The sequence below is a fragment of the Calidris pugnax genome, unplaced genomic scaffold, assembly GCF_001431845.1.
Source record: "Calidris pugnax isolate Ruff unplaced genomic scaffold, ASM143184v1 scaffold337, whole genome shotgun sequence".
In the NCBI taxonomy this organism is placed as follows: Eukaryota; Metazoa; Chordata; class Aves; order Charadriiformes; family Scolopacidae; genus Calidris; species Calidris pugnax.
Genome location: NW_015091098.1, coordinates 644,254 through 659,285, shown reverse-complemented (window position 1 = coordinate 659,285; position 15,032 = coordinate 644,254). Strand labels below are relative to the sequence as shown.

General features: G+C 53.0%; 1 protein-coding gene, 1 long non-coding RNA gene and 12 other non-coding genes across 15 annotated transcripts; all 14 read right to left on the bottom strand.

The window, feature by feature from the left end:
* Positions 1–6: 6 nt before the first annotated feature.
* Positions 7–4,550, bottom strand: LOC106897353. Of its 2 annotated transcripts, XR_001413764.1 has the most exons (7): positions 4,427–4,550; positions 3,973–4,096; positions 3,215–3,302; positions 2,898–3,054; positions 2,522–2,583; positions 599–1,787; positions 165–178 (listed from the first exon to the last, which is right to left on the bottom strand). It is a non-coding gene; the product is annotated as an uncharacterized LOC106897353 (long non-coding RNA). The 2 variants fall into 2 exon arrangements; XR_001413763.1 differs by having other exon boundaries at positions 7–1,787; positions 4,427–4,548.
* TRNAC-GCA lies at positions 96–167 on the bottom strand. The gene has a single exon. It is a non-coding gene; the product is annotated as a tRNA-Cys (tRNA).
* On the bottom strand, positions 516–587 carry TRNAC-GCA. The gene has a single exon. It is a non-coding gene; the product is annotated as a tRNA-Cys (tRNA).
* TRNAC-GCA lies at positions 930–1,001 on the bottom strand. The gene has a single exon. It is a non-coding gene; the product is annotated as a tRNA-Cys (tRNA).
* On the bottom strand, positions 1,428–1,499 carry TRNAC-GCA. Its single transcript has one exon. It is a non-coding gene; the product is annotated as a tRNA-Cys (tRNA).
* Positions 1,842–1,913, bottom strand: TRNAC-GCA. The gene has a single exon. It is a non-coding gene; the product is annotated as a tRNA-Cys (tRNA).
* Positions 4,551–5,593: 1,043 nt separating the features above from the next.
* TRNAC-GCA lies at positions 5,594–5,665 on the bottom strand. Its single transcript has one exon. It is a non-coding gene; the product is annotated as a tRNA-Cys (tRNA).
* Positions 5,666–6,019: 354 nt separating this feature from the next.
* TRNAC-GCA lies at positions 6,020–6,091 on the bottom strand. The gene has a single exon. It is a non-coding gene; the product is annotated as a tRNA-Cys (tRNA).
* A 397-nt stretch (positions 6,092–6,488) lies between these two features.
* TRNAC-GCA lies at positions 6,489–6,560 on the bottom strand. The gene has a single exon. It is a non-coding gene; the product is annotated as a tRNA-Cys (tRNA).
* Positions 6,561–6,999: 439 nt separating this feature from the next.
* TRNAC-GCA lies at positions 7,000–7,071 on the bottom strand. Its single transcript has one exon. It is a non-coding gene; the product is annotated as a tRNA-Cys (tRNA).
* A 276-nt stretch (positions 7,072–7,347) lies between these two features.
* Positions 7,348–7,419, bottom strand: TRNAC-GCA. The gene has a single exon. It is a non-coding gene; the product is annotated as a tRNA-Cys (tRNA).
* A 2,070-nt stretch (positions 7,420–9,489) lies between these two features.
* On the bottom strand, positions 9,490–11,700 carry RPL23 (ribosomal protein L23). The gene is made up of 5 exons (XM_014957941.1): positions 11,624–11,700; positions 11,301–11,384; positions 10,887–11,015; positions 9,829–9,942; positions 9,490–9,620 (listed from the first exon to the last, which is right to left on the bottom strand). Exons 1-5 carry the CDS (start codon positions 11,634–11,636, stop codon positions 9,538–9,540), a joined length of 423 nt encoding a protein of 140 aa, XP_014813427.1. The 5' UTR covers positions 11,637–11,700; the 3' UTR covers positions 9,490–9,537.
* Positions 11,701–11,908: 208 nt separating this feature from the next.
* On the bottom strand, positions 11,909–11,980 carry TRNAC-GCA. The gene has a single exon. It is a non-coding gene; the product is annotated as a tRNA-Cys (tRNA).
* Positions 11,981–14,570: 2,590 nt separating this feature from the next.
* Positions 14,571–14,642, bottom strand: TRNAC-GCA. Its single transcript has one exon. It is a non-coding gene; the product is annotated as a tRNA-Cys (tRNA).
* Positions 14,643–15,032: the final 390 nt, after the last annotated feature.

Sequence of the window (15,032 nt, the reverse complement as noted above, 5' to 3'; positions counted from 1 at the left end):
CAGCACCCTCCACAAGCTCACCAGACCCAAGATGATCTCTCCATCTTCTTTCTGTGAGAAATTTTGGCAAAAGGAAGGGTAAAGGAGTGGAAAAGAGGGGGCACCTGGAGTTGAACCAGGGACCTCTTGATCTGCAGTCAAATGCTCTACCACTGAGCTATACCCCCTGGCTTTGTACCTCTCGCAAGGACATTTTAAAAACATTCACCTGGAGAGACAAGGTTTTATGTCCACTGGTCTGAGTCTCATATTGACACCCCCCTGAGCCTCTAAGGGCTGTGCAGAGAATTGCTGCAGGGAATCAGGAACAGAGAGAAGCAAACAGTGAGCAGTTACTCACACTGTGCACACACAGCCCGTGCCAGCTCTCCATAGGTAGGGCCTTGGTACATGCAAGGGTAAAGCTCAGAAACCAACCTTCAGTGCCCAGCACAAGCTCACCAGACCCAAGAAGAGACCTCCATCCCCTTTCTGTGAGAAATTTTGGCAAAAGAAAGGTTAAAAGAGAAGAAAAGAGGGGGCACCTGGAGTTGAACCAGGGACCTCTTGATCTGCAGTCAAATGCTCTACCACTGAGCTATACCCCCTGGGTTAACACCTCTCACAAGGACATTTTAAAAACATCCACCCAGAAAGACAAGGTTTTATGTCCACTGGTCTTATTCTCATATTGACACCCCCCTGAGCCTCCAAGGGCTGCACAGAGAATTAGGAACAGAGAATCGGGAACAGAGAGAAGCAAACAGCGAGCAGTTACTCACACTGTGCACACACAGCCCGTTTCCTTACAGTCAGAGCCTCGGTGCCTTCAATGCTGAGGCTCAGACCAACCTTCAGTGCCCAGCACAAGCTCACTAGGCCCAAAAAGAGCTCCCTGTCTTCTTTCTGAGAGAAATTTTGGCAAAATGAAGGGTAAAGGAGAAGAAAGGAGGGGGCACCTGGAGTTGAACCAGGGACCTCTTGATCTGCAGTCAAATGCTCTACCACTGAGCTATACCCCCTGCCTGTGAACCCCTCAAATCACCTGAAAAAAAAAAGCACTTTAAAGTATGTTCTACCCCAATCTCTCACCTCTCTGTTCCACAGGAAGCAAATCCTGCTGCAGAAAGTGCTAGACTGAAAAGCAACACCAGCCCAGATGTTCCCTCAACTCCCACACAGGGCACAGACACTCTCTCCCTTTACTGCTGACCTTGGCCCAGTTCTTCCCCACCCATCTCTCTTTCCTCTCCCAGTTACACTCTGTCCCCTTGGAGCAGTCTCTTGAAACAGAAACTTCCTTCAAGTCTTTGGTGTTTTCCCTGCACATTCTGGCTCCATCTGTAACTGTGAAAACAAATTAGTAGGAGAGGAAGCTGAGATGATCTTACCAGTCAGCATTCCAGTGAAGAAATGCCCCAAAATCTCACCAAAAAAACCAGATTATGAGGGGGCACCCAGAGTTGAACTGGGGACCTCTTGATCTGCAGTCAAATGCTCTACCACTGAGCTATACCCCCTGGCACAGGCCTGTGCAGGGAGGGTTTAAAAACATTTGTATAGAGAGACAAGTTTTTGTTCATTGGTCAAATTCTGGTACTTGACAGCCCCTGAAGCCTTTCCCTGTCCCGGCCAAGGGCTGTGCAGAGAATTACAGCAGGAAATCAGGAACAGAGAGAAGAAAATACAGACAGTGAGTAGTTTCCCCCTAGTCAAGACCTCAGTACCTTCAATAATGGAGCTCAGAAACCAGCCTTCAGCACCCTGCACATGCTCACCAGACCCAAGAAGATCTCTCCATCTTCTTTCTGTGAGAAATTTTGGCAAAAGGAAGGGTAAAGGAGGGGAAAAGAGGGGAAAAGAGGGGGCACCTGGAGTTGAACCAGGGACCTCTTGATCTGCAGTCAAATGCTCTACCACTGAGCTATACCCCCTGTAAACACCACCTCACCTCTTCCACCACAACCTCTCAGCACCCTCCTCCCACCCTAAACACCACCTCACCTCTTCCACCACAACCTCTCAGCACCCTCCTCCCACCCTAACTGCAGCCCTGCCTCTCACACCACAACCTCTCAGCACCCTCCTCCCACCCTAAACACCACCTCACCTCTTCCACCACAACCTCTCAGCACCCTCCTCCCTCCCAAAATACCACCTCACCTCTCCCACCACCCTTCCAGGCAGGCTCCTGCACCCAAGCTCATCCATTCCCAGTTGTCTTTCTCTAAAATACCCCACTGTGGACAGCAAAGAACACTTCAAAACACTGTTTGGTCTCGGGGTGTGCCCTGCCATGAGGCAGCACACCAACCTCCCAGGGAAATCACCTGCCCAACACCTCCCACCCTGCCCACAGCCTCTCTGTCCTCCCTGACTGACACCCCAAAGGCAGGGGACGCCGAGAGAGAAGCACCCAAAGCATTTCATCCAGCTGGGGTGCCATGCTCTGCTTCAGAATGTCTTCAGAGACCAGAACCCCGTTACAAGCAGTTAAAATAGATCAATGGGGAACACCTTTATTTCAGTGGTGGTTCCTTACTCATTAGCAGGTCTCTGCTTCTCTCCCCAGGTCTAAGGAACAGCTCCTTCCTCACCAGTGTGCTGCACTGACAGCCAGGACACCCCTTGGCCCCTTCCGTGGGTTCCAGGTCTGCTGGGGAGAAGCCACGACCACCCTCCTGCTCCGAGGAAGGGCCTGTAGAGAAGAGAGTGACCCTCAGTCCCTTTTCCATGTTTTCCCATTATCCAGCAGCAATGTCTGAAAAACAATTTTTAGGCCATAAGATTTTGCAGATTCACGTTGTTACAGCCACACAGCTGTTTAAAAGCTTCCAGCTTCATTTTTATGTAACTGTTTCTCAAGCAAAGCATTTGACTCCCAGCCGACCCCACCTGACGAGCTGTGAAAAGGACACGTGCACTGACAGCCAGGACACCCCTTGGCCCCTTCCGTGGGTTCCAGGTCTGCTGGGGAGAAGCCACGACCACCCTCCTGCTCCGAGGAAGGGCCTGTAGAGAAGAGAGTGACCCTCAGTCCCTTTTCCATGTTTTCCCATTATCCAGCAGCAATGTCTGAAAAACAATTTTTAGGCCATAAGATTTTGCAGATTCACGTTGTTACAGCCACACAGCTGTTTAAAAGCTTCCAGCTTCATTTTTATGTAACTGTTTCTCAAGCAAAGCATTTGACTCCCAGCAACCCCACCCAACGAGCTGTGAAAAGGACACATACCTGCACCTCCCAAAATTCCACTCAGGAACCTCTGCTCTGCCTCACAGCCCTGGGATGAACCCACCATCCCAGCTGTGTGACCGCAGCGCTGCAGGAGAGAGAGGAAAAAGAACAATCAAGGACTAAAAGGGGCTGCCCTGAGGGAGAAATCACACAGGAGCTGGAGAAAAAAGATCATATTTTTGAGGAGAGATAGATTTTTGCAAACTGTTCCATTCTAAAGTGGTTTGAAACAGGGCTGTACAGAGAAACGAGTCCAAAAGCTGCTTTATCTCCAGACTCCAACTTCTCTTTTTTTTTTTTTTTTATTACTACAAACAAGAGCATTTTGGTTTCAATCCCAGACTTTTAAAGCTTCATAACGTCCAAGGCACCAGCCCGTGGAGGCGAGAGACATCCAAAGCGCATTTCCACATCAGTGGAGGTGTTTTTACATAAAAAATATTAAACTCATAACCCCCGGCAAGCAAACTTGTTTTTTTGGCATGAAGTTACTGGTGACACCCGCAGGGAAACGCAGCTGATGTTTAACTTAATGAAACAGGAAGAGTTTAATTAGAAGCCTCTTCTGCAAAAGTGGCGTCACGTGGCCAATGGGCTGACGACCGGTTACGCTCCGTTATTAGCAGCCCCGGGACCGTTACAAAACCCCAGGGAAGTTTAAAGACAGTTTCCCTCCGCACAGAACAAAGCACCGACGCTGTGCAGACCCCCCCGTCTCATCCCCCGGGGCACCGGGAGCCCCCGCAGCCCCTCACCGGCTCCTCAGTTCCCGCCGCGCCTCCTCCATCGCCATCTGCCGCTCGGCCTCACGCTTCTCCCCGGGTTTCCGCGCCTCCTCCGCGTTGCGCCGGGCCGGGGGTGCCGGCTCCTCCTCAGGCTCTGCAGGACGGGGCGGGGGAACCGAACCAGGACCGTTAACAACGGGCCGCCTCCCCCCGCCGGTAGCCACGGGGAAGGGCCCGCTCACAGCCGCGCTCGCCCGCAGCCCGCCCACTGCGGCACCGAGACCCTGCGGGACGGGACACGCTCGGTCCCACCCCACCGCGACCCGCTCGCACCGGCGGCCCCGCAACCACCGGAGAACACGGACACGGCCGCAGGGCCCGGCCAACCCGCGTCTACCGGACCCGTCCCCGCCCGGGCTGGTCCCGGGAGCCCCGGCGACGACTCTCGGCCCGCTCGGCTCCCCCGGACCCCGGCCTTCCTCACCAGGTCGCCTCCCCCCATGGCGGCGGACGGGCCTGCGCTTCCCCCGCGGCTACCGGGCCTGTGCGGGCGTCATCAACGCGCGACGCGTCACCGCCTGTTCCGCCCGGCGCCGCTCAGAGACGTCACTTCTGCCGCGACGCTGAGGGGAGCCGGCAAGATGGCGGGCCGAGGCGGCGGCGGAGGGTACAGCCGGCCCCGCGGGGCCTCCCGGTGCCGCTCAGTGAGGAAAAAGAAAAGATGTAAAGCACTAACGTGACACCGCCCGCCCTCCCGGGTGGAGGAGACGGTTAAACGGCGCGGACCAAACGGGATTCCCCCCGCCCGCCGGTCCCGTGAGGAGCCGGCCGGGTGTGGCCGTGCCCGGGCCTGCAGGTTGGTTTCTTTCCTTTCCCAGGCCAGGGGCCGATCCCGGGGGCGCAGCTCGGGGAGGGGTGTCCCCGTGCGAATCCTCCCGGGCGGTTACACATCGCGGTTACAGGAGATAATTGAACAGGAGATAATTCCCGGGAGGAAGGCGTTGGGGTGTTATAATTAGAGAACGCCTGTCTCGGCTCCCCGTGATTACAGCAGAACCGCTGCCGCAGGTAAAAAGGCTCCCGCGGGGTGTGAGTCCCTGTGGCAGCGCTGGGGGCGGGTTAGAACTGGTGACCTCCCGGTTCCCGGCCCCGCGCGCTGCCCCTGCGCCACCTCCTCCCCGCAAGCCCCGCCCACCTCCCCCCGCGAGCCCCGGGGGCGCAGCTCAGGGGCAGCGCGTCCGGCTGCGGGCGTGAAGGTTGTCGGTTCGAGCCCCGGGGTAGGACAACCATACCCAGCGCCAGAGCTGTCATTCAGCAGCCCTACCACACGCTTATTTATACATCACAGCCCTGTGCCCTTCAGGAAACATTTCTGCAGAGCTCCCTCGTCTAGAAAGATATTATACATGTTGTTTACTCTTTAATTAACATCAATTACTTAAACAGGAAAAACTGGACCAGCAGAGCCAGCTTCTTCGCGTGAACGTGCAGTATTCAGGAGCAGAGAAGGAGAAATGTCAAAGTTTTTTGATTTCACACCTGGCAAAAAATCACCAAGGGATTTCCAAAATGTCAGAGCCATAAAAAAGCACCTCCAGTGTCTGTCTGTGAGGGAATTTTGGAAGAAGAAAGGGTGAAAAAGCAGCTAAAGAGGGGGCACCTGGAGTTGAACCAGGGACCTCTTGATCTGCAGTCAAATGCTCTACCACTGAGCTATACCCCCTTGCTCAAACTATGTCTCAAGTAGATTTTAAAAAGCCTTTCTGTAAAGAGAGACAAGTGTCCACATCCATGGGTCATATTCTTTTATTTCACAGCCCCCTGAGCCTCTTCATGTCCCTGCCAAGGGCTGTGCAGAGAATCACTGGAAAGAATCAGGAACAGAGAGAAGTACGTACAGACAGCGAGTAGTTTCTCACAGAGCACACGACCCCGCAGTTTCCTCGTAGTCAGGGCCTCTACCTTGAATAGTGGAGCTCAGAAACCAACCTTCAGGGCCCTGCACAAGCTCACCGGACCCAGGAAGAGCTCTCTGTCTTCTTTCTGAGAGAAATTTTGGGAAAAATAAGGGTAAAGGAGGGGGCACCTGGAGTTGAACCAGGGACCTCTTGATCTGCAGTCAAATGCTCTACCACTGAGCTATACCCCCTACATGCAAACTTTGCCAATCACCTAGAAAAAACATTTTAAAGTATGTTCCACAGGAAGTAAGTCCTACTGTAGAAATTGCAAGACTGAAATGCAACAGCAGCCCAGATGTTGAGTCCCTCCACTCCCACACAGGGCACAGACACTCTCTTCTCCGTTTACCGGCTGACCTTGGCCCAGTTCCTCCCCACCCATCTCCTTCCTCTCCCAGTTACAGTCTATCCTCTTGGAGCAGTCTCTTGACACAGCATCAGCCTCAAACTTGGACATTTCACCTGCTCTTTGCAGCTGTGAGTGTGATTTGAAAAAGAGTTAGTAGAAGAGGAAGCCGAGCTGATCTTGTCAGTCAGTCTCCCAGTGAAGAAACCCTCCCACATCCCAGGAAAAAGTAGTTTGTGAGGGGGCACCCAGAGTTGAACTGGGGACCTCTTGATCTGCAGTCAAATGCTCTACCACTGAGCTATACCCCCTGGCACAGGCCTGCTCAGGGATGGTTTAAAAATGTTTATAGGGAGAGACAAATGTCTACATGTGCTGATCTTATATTTGACACCCCCCTGAGCCTCTTCATGTCCCTGCCAAGGGTTGCACAGAGAATTAGGAACAGAGAGAAGCAAACAGCGAGCAGTTACTCACACTGTGCTCACACAGCCCGTTTCCTTACAGTCAGAGCCTCGGTGCCTTCAATGCTGAGGCTCAGAAACCAACCTTCAGCACCCTGCACAAGCTCACTAGGCCCAAGAAGAGCTCTCTGTCTTCTTTCTGAGAGAAATCTTGGCAAAAGGAAGGTTAAAGTGAGGCTCAGACCAACCTTCAGTGCCCAGCAGAAGCTCACCAGACCCAAGAAGAGCTCCCTGTCTTCTTTCTGTGAGAAATCTTGGGAAAAAGAAGGTTAAAAGAGAAGAAAAGAGGGGGCACCTGGAGTTGAACCAGGGACCTCTTGATCTGCAGTCAAATGCTCTACCACTGAGCTATACCCCCACCTGCTTTTCTAAATATGCCCCTTTTCCTTACCAACAATCACTCCAAACATCCACAAACTAATCCTGGGACAAAACAGTAGTGTTTCAGGAAATACTTAATCTCTCTCCTCACAACCCCCCCACTGATGCTCCTCTTCTCTCCTAGGAATCAGCTTCCCCACCTCTCCCCAGCACCTGGTCAATGGAGGACTGAGTCAGCAGAGAGTTTAGGGGAAAAGCATTGATGTTAAGGGCTCCAAACCCACTTTTTCTGGACAAAAAGAAGGAAAAGGGGAGGGGGCACCCGGATTTGAACCGGGGACCTCTTGATCTGCAGTCAAATGCTCTACCCCTGAGCTATACCCCCACCTGGGCAGGTGTGTCCAGCCCGGCTCCTCCTGGGCAGCCTCTGGCCGGCTGCGCTGCATTCCACTGCCTGTGCTCACTGCACTGCAGCCCTGCCTCTCACACCACAACCTCTCAGCACCCTCCTCCCACCCTAAACACCACCTCACCTCTCCCACCACCCTTCCAGGCAGGCTCCTGCACCCAAGCTCACCCATTCCCAGTTGTCTTTCTCTAAAATACCCCACTGTGGAGCAGGAAAAAGTAGCACTTTGAAGTGCTGACTTCAAAACAGTGAACAGCCCTTGGCTGCACCTCTGTTTGGTCTCGGGGTGTGCCCTGCCATTAGGCAGCACACCAGCCTCCCAGGGGAACCACCTGCCCAACACCTCCCACCCTGCCCACAGCCTCTCTGTCCTCCCCGACTGACACCCCAAAGGCAGGGGAACAGAAACAGGCTGACAGAGAAACACCCAAATCATTTCGGCCAACTGCAGTGCCGTGCTCTGCATCACAAAAATCTTTCTGCACCAAAAAACCCCAGCAGAAGCAGTTAAAATAGATCAATGGGGAACACCTTTATTTCAGTGGTGGTTCCTTACTCATTAGCAGGTCTCTGCTTCTCTCCTCAGGTCTGAGGAACAGCTCCTTCCTCACCAGCGCGCTGCGGAGACGGCCACCACTGACAGGGACAGAGATGTCCTTCAGCCACACGTCTGCTGGGGAGAAGCCACGACTGCTCAGAGGAAGGACCTGCAGAGAAGAAAATGCCCCTCAGTCCCTGTAAGTCCAAGTTTCCCCCTCCCCAGCTGCTGCTGGGGCACAGCTCCCTATTATCCAGCAGAAACAATTTGTAGGCCTGGAGATTTTGTGGCCAAAACAAGTGTTTAAAAAAACACCACCACTTCTCAAACCTCTGCAAGACCCTGGTGGCTCTTCTCCATCCTCACCTGTGTTGGTGTTACAAAATCTCTCAGGCTTCTCTCCCCTCCCCACCCTCCACCCTCACCCCTCTGCACCGAAACCACCCAGAGCACCCAAATCTATCAGAAATTTTTAAGGGAAGGGACAAAGTGACACCTGGTGGGGGAACAGTAAATGCCTGGGTGGAGGGAGGCGAGTCCAAACCTCATGGAGGCTGCCTGAGACCCCCCTGTGCTGGGGCTGGTCTGGGTGTTACAGGGCTCCAGGGCCACCACATCCAGAACAAAGTCACCCCTGTTGTCACTTGCGAGCTGAGGGACAAGGCAGCCTCTTGGCCCTGCTCAGGAGGTCTGGGGAAGAAGCCCTTCACATCCAAATCCATCCCTGCTCCGTGTCAGCCAGAGGGGACACCAGGGGAACCGCAAGGAACTCAACATCACACCAGGAACCTTTGCAGAGACCTCCTAACTCTGGTCTTCAAGCCTTTCAGCTGACTTTTCATCGGCTCTTCATCAGTTCACATCACCCCTTCTAATTGCAATTAGCAAATTAACGACCCTGGGGTCTGTCTCACCCCTGCTGGGGGGGTTTAGTGGCACATGCCTCAGCCACGACCACAGCCAGCAGCGGTGGCTCCATGTGGCCTTGCACATCTTCAGCAAGGTCTGAGGGACATTCTCCAGAGCCTGGCATCCGCAGGGAACGCTGTGGCTGTTGGCACACACCCATCTCGGGCAAGTATTTCCCCCCCCAGCACACACACATCATCATACCAGTATCTCTAAGCAGTTAAATTGCTCTTTCTGGAACAAAATTCCAGACCTACACTTGTGGGAGCCCCTGTACGAAGGCTTCTTGTAGAAGGGCTTTCACAGACACCTCCTGATTTCCATCCACACACACGTAAATTGGAACAATTCAATCAATGCTACTAAAATTTAGGTCATTTCATTGCAATCCCCTTCCAAATATGTTCCAGGAAGACAGGAAACTGCCTGAAAGATTTATCACTGAGTATCAGAACTCCAAAATCCCATTTTCCCTCTGAAGTGTAAATCCATACAAGTTTGTTCCGTAAAAAAAAGAGCTTCCCAGAACCAAACTCCCTCAATTCTAACACCATCCTGCTCGGGCGAGGAGGGCACTTTGGCAAGAAAGACACTTCTTATTTGGTAACAAGGAGTTTTATTTTAAATCTCTATGAAGACAGACGCGTTTACGCGATGCTCCCCGCGTTGGAGGCTATCCTGGGCCACAGGTCTGCGCACTCCTTGGCCACGGGGCCTGTGATGGCTGAGCCTGGAAGAGAGAAGAAAAGATGACAAAATTAGAGGTTCAAGGAGGTGCAGAGAGCGCTCAGGGCAGCGTTTTACACAGACAGCAGCTCAGCCCGACTGCACCCTACTGAATCCGAAGAGAATTTGGGTTCTTTCGCCCCAGAAAGCGCAGCCCCCCACCACCAGCACCACCCACCCTCCTCTGCCCAGCACAGGATCCCTCTCCGTACCTTTCATTTCGCCTTTATTATTTACTATCACTCCTGCGTTGTCTTCAAAATAGAGGAACACCCCGTCTTTTCTCCTGTAGGATTTCCGCTGCCGAATGACCACCGCGGGGTGCACTGCCAAGAGAAACAGACACCCGGGTATCACCAACATCCTTCTCAACACCCAAACCCTACAAGAAACGCCCTGGAGGGGTTGTTCTGCTGCAGCAACTACCTCAGTGCGAGGCTTTGGGGGTGTTTCACATCTCATATTTGCAGAGCTTTGCTAAAAACTACACTTTATTTCACTGAATTTCACTGAATTTTAGAGTTGGAAGGGACCATAGAGATTATCTAGTCCAACTCCCCTGCTGAAGCAGGATTGCCCAGAGCTTGTCAGAGCATGTTACTCAGGAGCATCCAGGTGGGTCTTGAAAATCTCCAAAGAAGGGGACTCCACACCCTCCCTGGGCAGCCTGTTCCAGGGCTCTGCCACCCTCACCGTGAAGAAGTTTCTCCTCATATTTGAGTGGAACCTCTTATGGTCCAACTTGTGCCCGTTGCCCCTCGTCCTCTCACTGGGAACCACTGAAAAGAGTCCGGCTCCCTCCTTTCAGTGACCTTTTTATGACCAATAATACACTTAAAATTAGCCGTCAGGCTGACAGCTGTCCCTACACTTGGGCAATTCAGTGTTTTTCTGCTTTCTCACCTTTATTTCTAAATAACCCGTGGATTCACCAACGATATTCAGCCACAACTCCCTCCAGCGCTGCAGAACCCCCCCGTGTGTGGGGTGTCACAGCGAGGGGGGGTGTCACCGTGGGGTGGGATGTCACAGCGCCGATTGAAGCCAACAGCACGAGCCGCCGCTTCACCCAAAAGCGCTGCCTTCGCTCTGCCCTTCCACGACAACTCACCGAGCCACGGGGGACAGGCCCAACGAGTGCTTTTTAGGAGGGTGGAGGTGACGCTCCAGAGGGTCAGTGCCCACCTCTCCCCCTCTAATGGGGGGAACCGTCCTCCCCCTTCCACGGACACCCCCTCAGGACTCCCTCCCCACCGCTCTCCGCACTCACCCTTCTTCCTCAGCTCGGGTTTGCCTTTTTTGACGGTGGCCATCACCATGTCGCCCACGCCAGCCGCCGGCAGCCTGTTGAGACGCCCCTTGATGCCCTTCACGGAGATGATGTAAAGGTTCTTGGCTCCTGCGGGGAAAGCACCAGCGTCAACCGGGGGTCCTGCGGGGAAAGCACCGGCGTCAACCGGGGAAGACCCTCCCCTCGTCAAACCCCCCGACCGAGGCCACGCCATCGCCACCTCCTCCTGCCACACCTCACTGAGCCACGAGCGCAGGCCCAACGGGAGCTTTTCAGAAAGAAAAAAGTGGTTTTTTACAAGCCCGTTGAACAGCTGGGTGCCCTCCGCCTGACTCCTTCCCGCAAGACACCCCTCCTCCCCAGGGCTGAGGGCCCGGGCCCGGTCGCACTCACCGGTATTATCGGCGCAGTTGATCACGGCTCCCACCGGCAAACCGAGGGAGATGCGGAACTTCGCCCCGGAGGAACCACCGCGTCCTGAGGGGTCGAGAAGAAGATTAAAACCCCCGGAAGTACAACGGCTGAGGCGGCAGGGAGCCAGCCCGGGCCTAGGCCTCCCCGGGAAGGGGGGGTCAACGACACCGGCTGCACCCTCCGCTCCCGGCCGGGTGTCACTCCCCGGGTTCCCGCTCCACCAGATCCCACCCGAATTGCCATCCGGGACGCTCCGAAATACCGGATGGACCCAGATTCCTCACTCCCGGTTCCCTCCTCACCTCGCTTCGACATCTTGGCGCCGGAAGAGAAGGGAGGGGCGCGGGGGACGCCGGGATATGGGGGCGGGCGTCACGTGATCAGGCCGCCATTTCGCAGCGCCCCCTAGAGGCACCGGGAAGCACACACACCCCCCCACAAAAAAAAGCCCGGTACCGGCACCACCGGGGAGGGTAACGCGTGGGGGATGACAAAAAATCTTTAATTTTACGTTGTTGCTTTTGGGGAAGTGAAGGAAAGAGATCAAAGGGGGAGAAAAAGAAAGAAAGGAGAGGGGAAGGAAAACGAGGGGGCACCCGGATTTGAACCGGGGACCTCTTGATCTGCAGTCAAATGCTCTGCCACTGAGCTATACCCCCACCGGTACGCGAGACGGCGCCGTGGATTGAGGAGGCCCCCCATCCTCCGGGAAGGAAGAGGGGAAGGGAAAGGGGAAGGGAAGAGGGAAAGGGAAGAGGAAGGGAAATGAAGGGAAGGGAAAAGGGAAAGGGAAGGGGGGAAAAGGGAAAGGAAGGAAAAGGGGAAGGAAAAGGAAAGGGAAAAGGGAAGGGGAAGGGAAAGGAAAAGGAAAGGGAAAAGGGAAGGCAAGGGGGAAAGAAGGGAAAAGGGAAGGGAAAAGGAAAGTGAAGGGGGAAAGGGAAGGGAAGGGAAAAGGGAAGGCAAGGGGGAAAGAAGGGAAAAGGGAAGGAAAAAGGAAAGTGAAGGGGGAAAGGGAAGGGAAGGGAAAAGGGAAAGGAAGGGGAAAAGGGAAAAGAAACAAAAAGGGAAGGGAAAAGGGAAAAAGAAAAAGGAAGGGGGAAAAGGAAAGGGGAAAGAAGGGGAAAGGGAAGAGAAGAAAAAAGAAAGGGGAAGGGAAGGGGAAAGGGGGAAGGAAAGGAAAAAGAAACGAAAAGAGAAGAGAAGGAATGGGGGAAAGGAAGGGGAAGAGGGAAAGGAGAAGGGAAGGAAAAAGTAAAAGGAAGGGGGAAGGGAAAGGGAAAAGAAAGGGAAAGGGAAGGGGAAAAGGGAAGGGAAGGAATGGGGAAAGGAAGGGGAAGAGGGAAAGGGAAGGAAATTAAAGCGAAAAAAAAGAAAGAAAATGAAAGGAAAAGAGAAAAGAGAGAAAGAAAGAACAACTGCAGCTGGAGCTGGGCCGTGGCAGAGCGATGGCCTCGGCTGCCCCGGGGAAGCAGCAGCAGCAGCAGCAGCTGGGGGGAGGCTGAGGAGAGCACCCCCTCCCCGCACGTCTGGGTGACGAAGAGCCTCCCTCACCCGGCAGCGTCTCCTGAGCTGAGAGAGGAAAAACCACCCACAACCCCCCAAAAAAAGAGCTGGAGAAGCAGAAAAGCTCGTCTTATTTTAAGCCGCGCTGGGCCGGGAAAGGGTGGGAGGCTGATTTGGGGGGGGGCTGGGTGAGGTGAGCAGGAGGGGAAGGAGTGGGCGCCTTTGTGAGAGGATCAGAGAAGCTGCTTTTTAAACGAAAGAAGCCAATTTGAAGCCGCATCCTGAAAGGAATGAGAGGGAAGAGAGCGGGGAGCAGCCCGGTTTGATGTGGGTGTTGCTTTCATTAAAGCCTCCCTGCGAACAGCCACTGCCGAGGCTCCTTCTTTTGTGAGAGGGAAGGGAGGACGTTGGGGGAATTAAGGTATCATTATCTTCTGAGAAAAAACGGAATTCATGTTCTTCCCTCAGGCTTCTGTAACGTAATCACCCGAATCTGGAACCTGGGAACCCAAAAAACCCCAAGATTTGGGGTACCCACGGGGCTGGGCCCGGCCCTGCCCAGCTCCGGGTCCTTCTTGCTGATGGGCAATAAAATCCCAATAAAATTAGGCTTGAAATTACGGCTAAAACGAAGATGGAGACCCCCTTTGCACAAGGAGCAAAATAGAAAAGACGAGGGTACAAGTTCTTCCTGGAGAGAAGGGGCAAACTTTTCACTCTGAGGACAATCATCTCCCCAGGGAAGCGGTGGATTCCCCAAAAGTGGATTTCCCCAAAATCGGATACTTTTAAACTTCAGGGTGCCAGGCGGCTTTATCCAAACTGTGGATATCCAAACTTTTATCACGAAAGGTTGGACCAGATGATCCTTGTTGGGGTAAAGTCCCCTTCCAATCAGGTGTTCCATGCTAAAACTTGGAAAAAGATTTAAAATTAAAACAAAAATTAAAATTATAATTAAAACATTTTAATCAGGAATTTAAAGAATCCATTCATTAAAACGCATTTCAACTGTGAATTGGGTTTGATAAACCACGTGTCAGGCGCAGCCCTAGAGATGGGGGTGCCCCCTCTCCCCTCGGGTCTTCGCTTTAAAATTAGTAGTAAAAAATTAAAAAAAGGAAGGAAAAAAAACCCGGAAAATGGAAATTTGAGGTTTAGGATTAACGAATTCATTCATTAAGAGGCCTTCTGACCGTGAATTAGATTTGAGAAACCAGCCTTAGAGATGGGGATGCTCCATCTCCCCCACTGGGGGGCTTTGCCTTTTCCTATTTTAAAATTTAAAAAAAATAAAAATAATAATAATAAAAAAAGAAACCCCCCAAAATGGAAAGTTGAGATTTAGGGTTAATGAATTCATTCATTAAGAGGCATTCCGACCGTGAATTAGATTTGAGAAACCAGCCTTAGAGATGGGGCTTCTCCATCTCTCCCCCCCGGGGGGCTTTGCCCATCGCTTTAAAATTAAAAAAAAAAATAAAAAAGGGAAAAAAAAAAAATAAAAGAACCCCCCCCAAAATGGAAAGTTGAGGTTTAGGGTTAACGAATTAATTCATTAAGAGGCATTCTGACCATGAATTAGATTTGAGAAACCAGCCCTAGAGATGGGGCTGCTCCATCTCCCCCTCCGGAGGGGCTTTAAAATTATTAGGAAGAAAACAAAAATCATTTAAGTTAAAAAAATAAATAAGAAATTAAAAAATAAAAATTTTTAAAATTTAAAAATACGATAGCCGAGCTTTCAGGGGGCACCCGGATTTGAACCGGGGACCTCTTGATCTGCAGTCAAATGCTCTACCCCTGAGCTATACCCCCACCTGGGCAGGTGTGTCCAGCCCGGCTCCTCCTGGGCAGCCTCTGGCCGGCTGCGCTGCATTCCACTGCCTGTGCTCACTGCACTGCAGCCCTGCCTCTCACACCACAACCTCTCAGCACCCTCCTCCCACCCTAAACACCACCTCACCTCTTCCACCACAACCTCTCAGCACCCTCCTCCCTCCCAAAATACCACCTCACCTCTCCCACCACCCTTCCAGGCAGGCTCCTGCACCCAAGCTCATCCATTCCCAGTTGTCTTTCTCTAAAATACCCCACTGTGGACAGCAAAGAACACTTCAAAACACTGTTTGGTCTCGGGGGGTGCCCTGCCATGAGGCAGCACACCAACCTCCCAGGGAAATCACCTGCCCAACACCACCCACCCTG

What these genes read in the sequence shown, in the direction of transcription:
- RPL23 (XM_014957941.1), bottom strand. An exon ending in CAACTGCGCCGATAATACCG is followed by an intron (nt 11,016 to 11,300) that starts GTGAGTGCGACC and finishes CTTTCCCCGCAG; the next exon opens with GAGCCAAGAACCTTTACATC. An exon ending in TAATAAAGGCGAAATGAAAG is followed by an intron (nt 9,621 to 9,828) that starts GTACGGAGAGGG and finishes TCTCTCTTCCAG; the next exon opens with GCTCAGCCATCACAGGCCCC.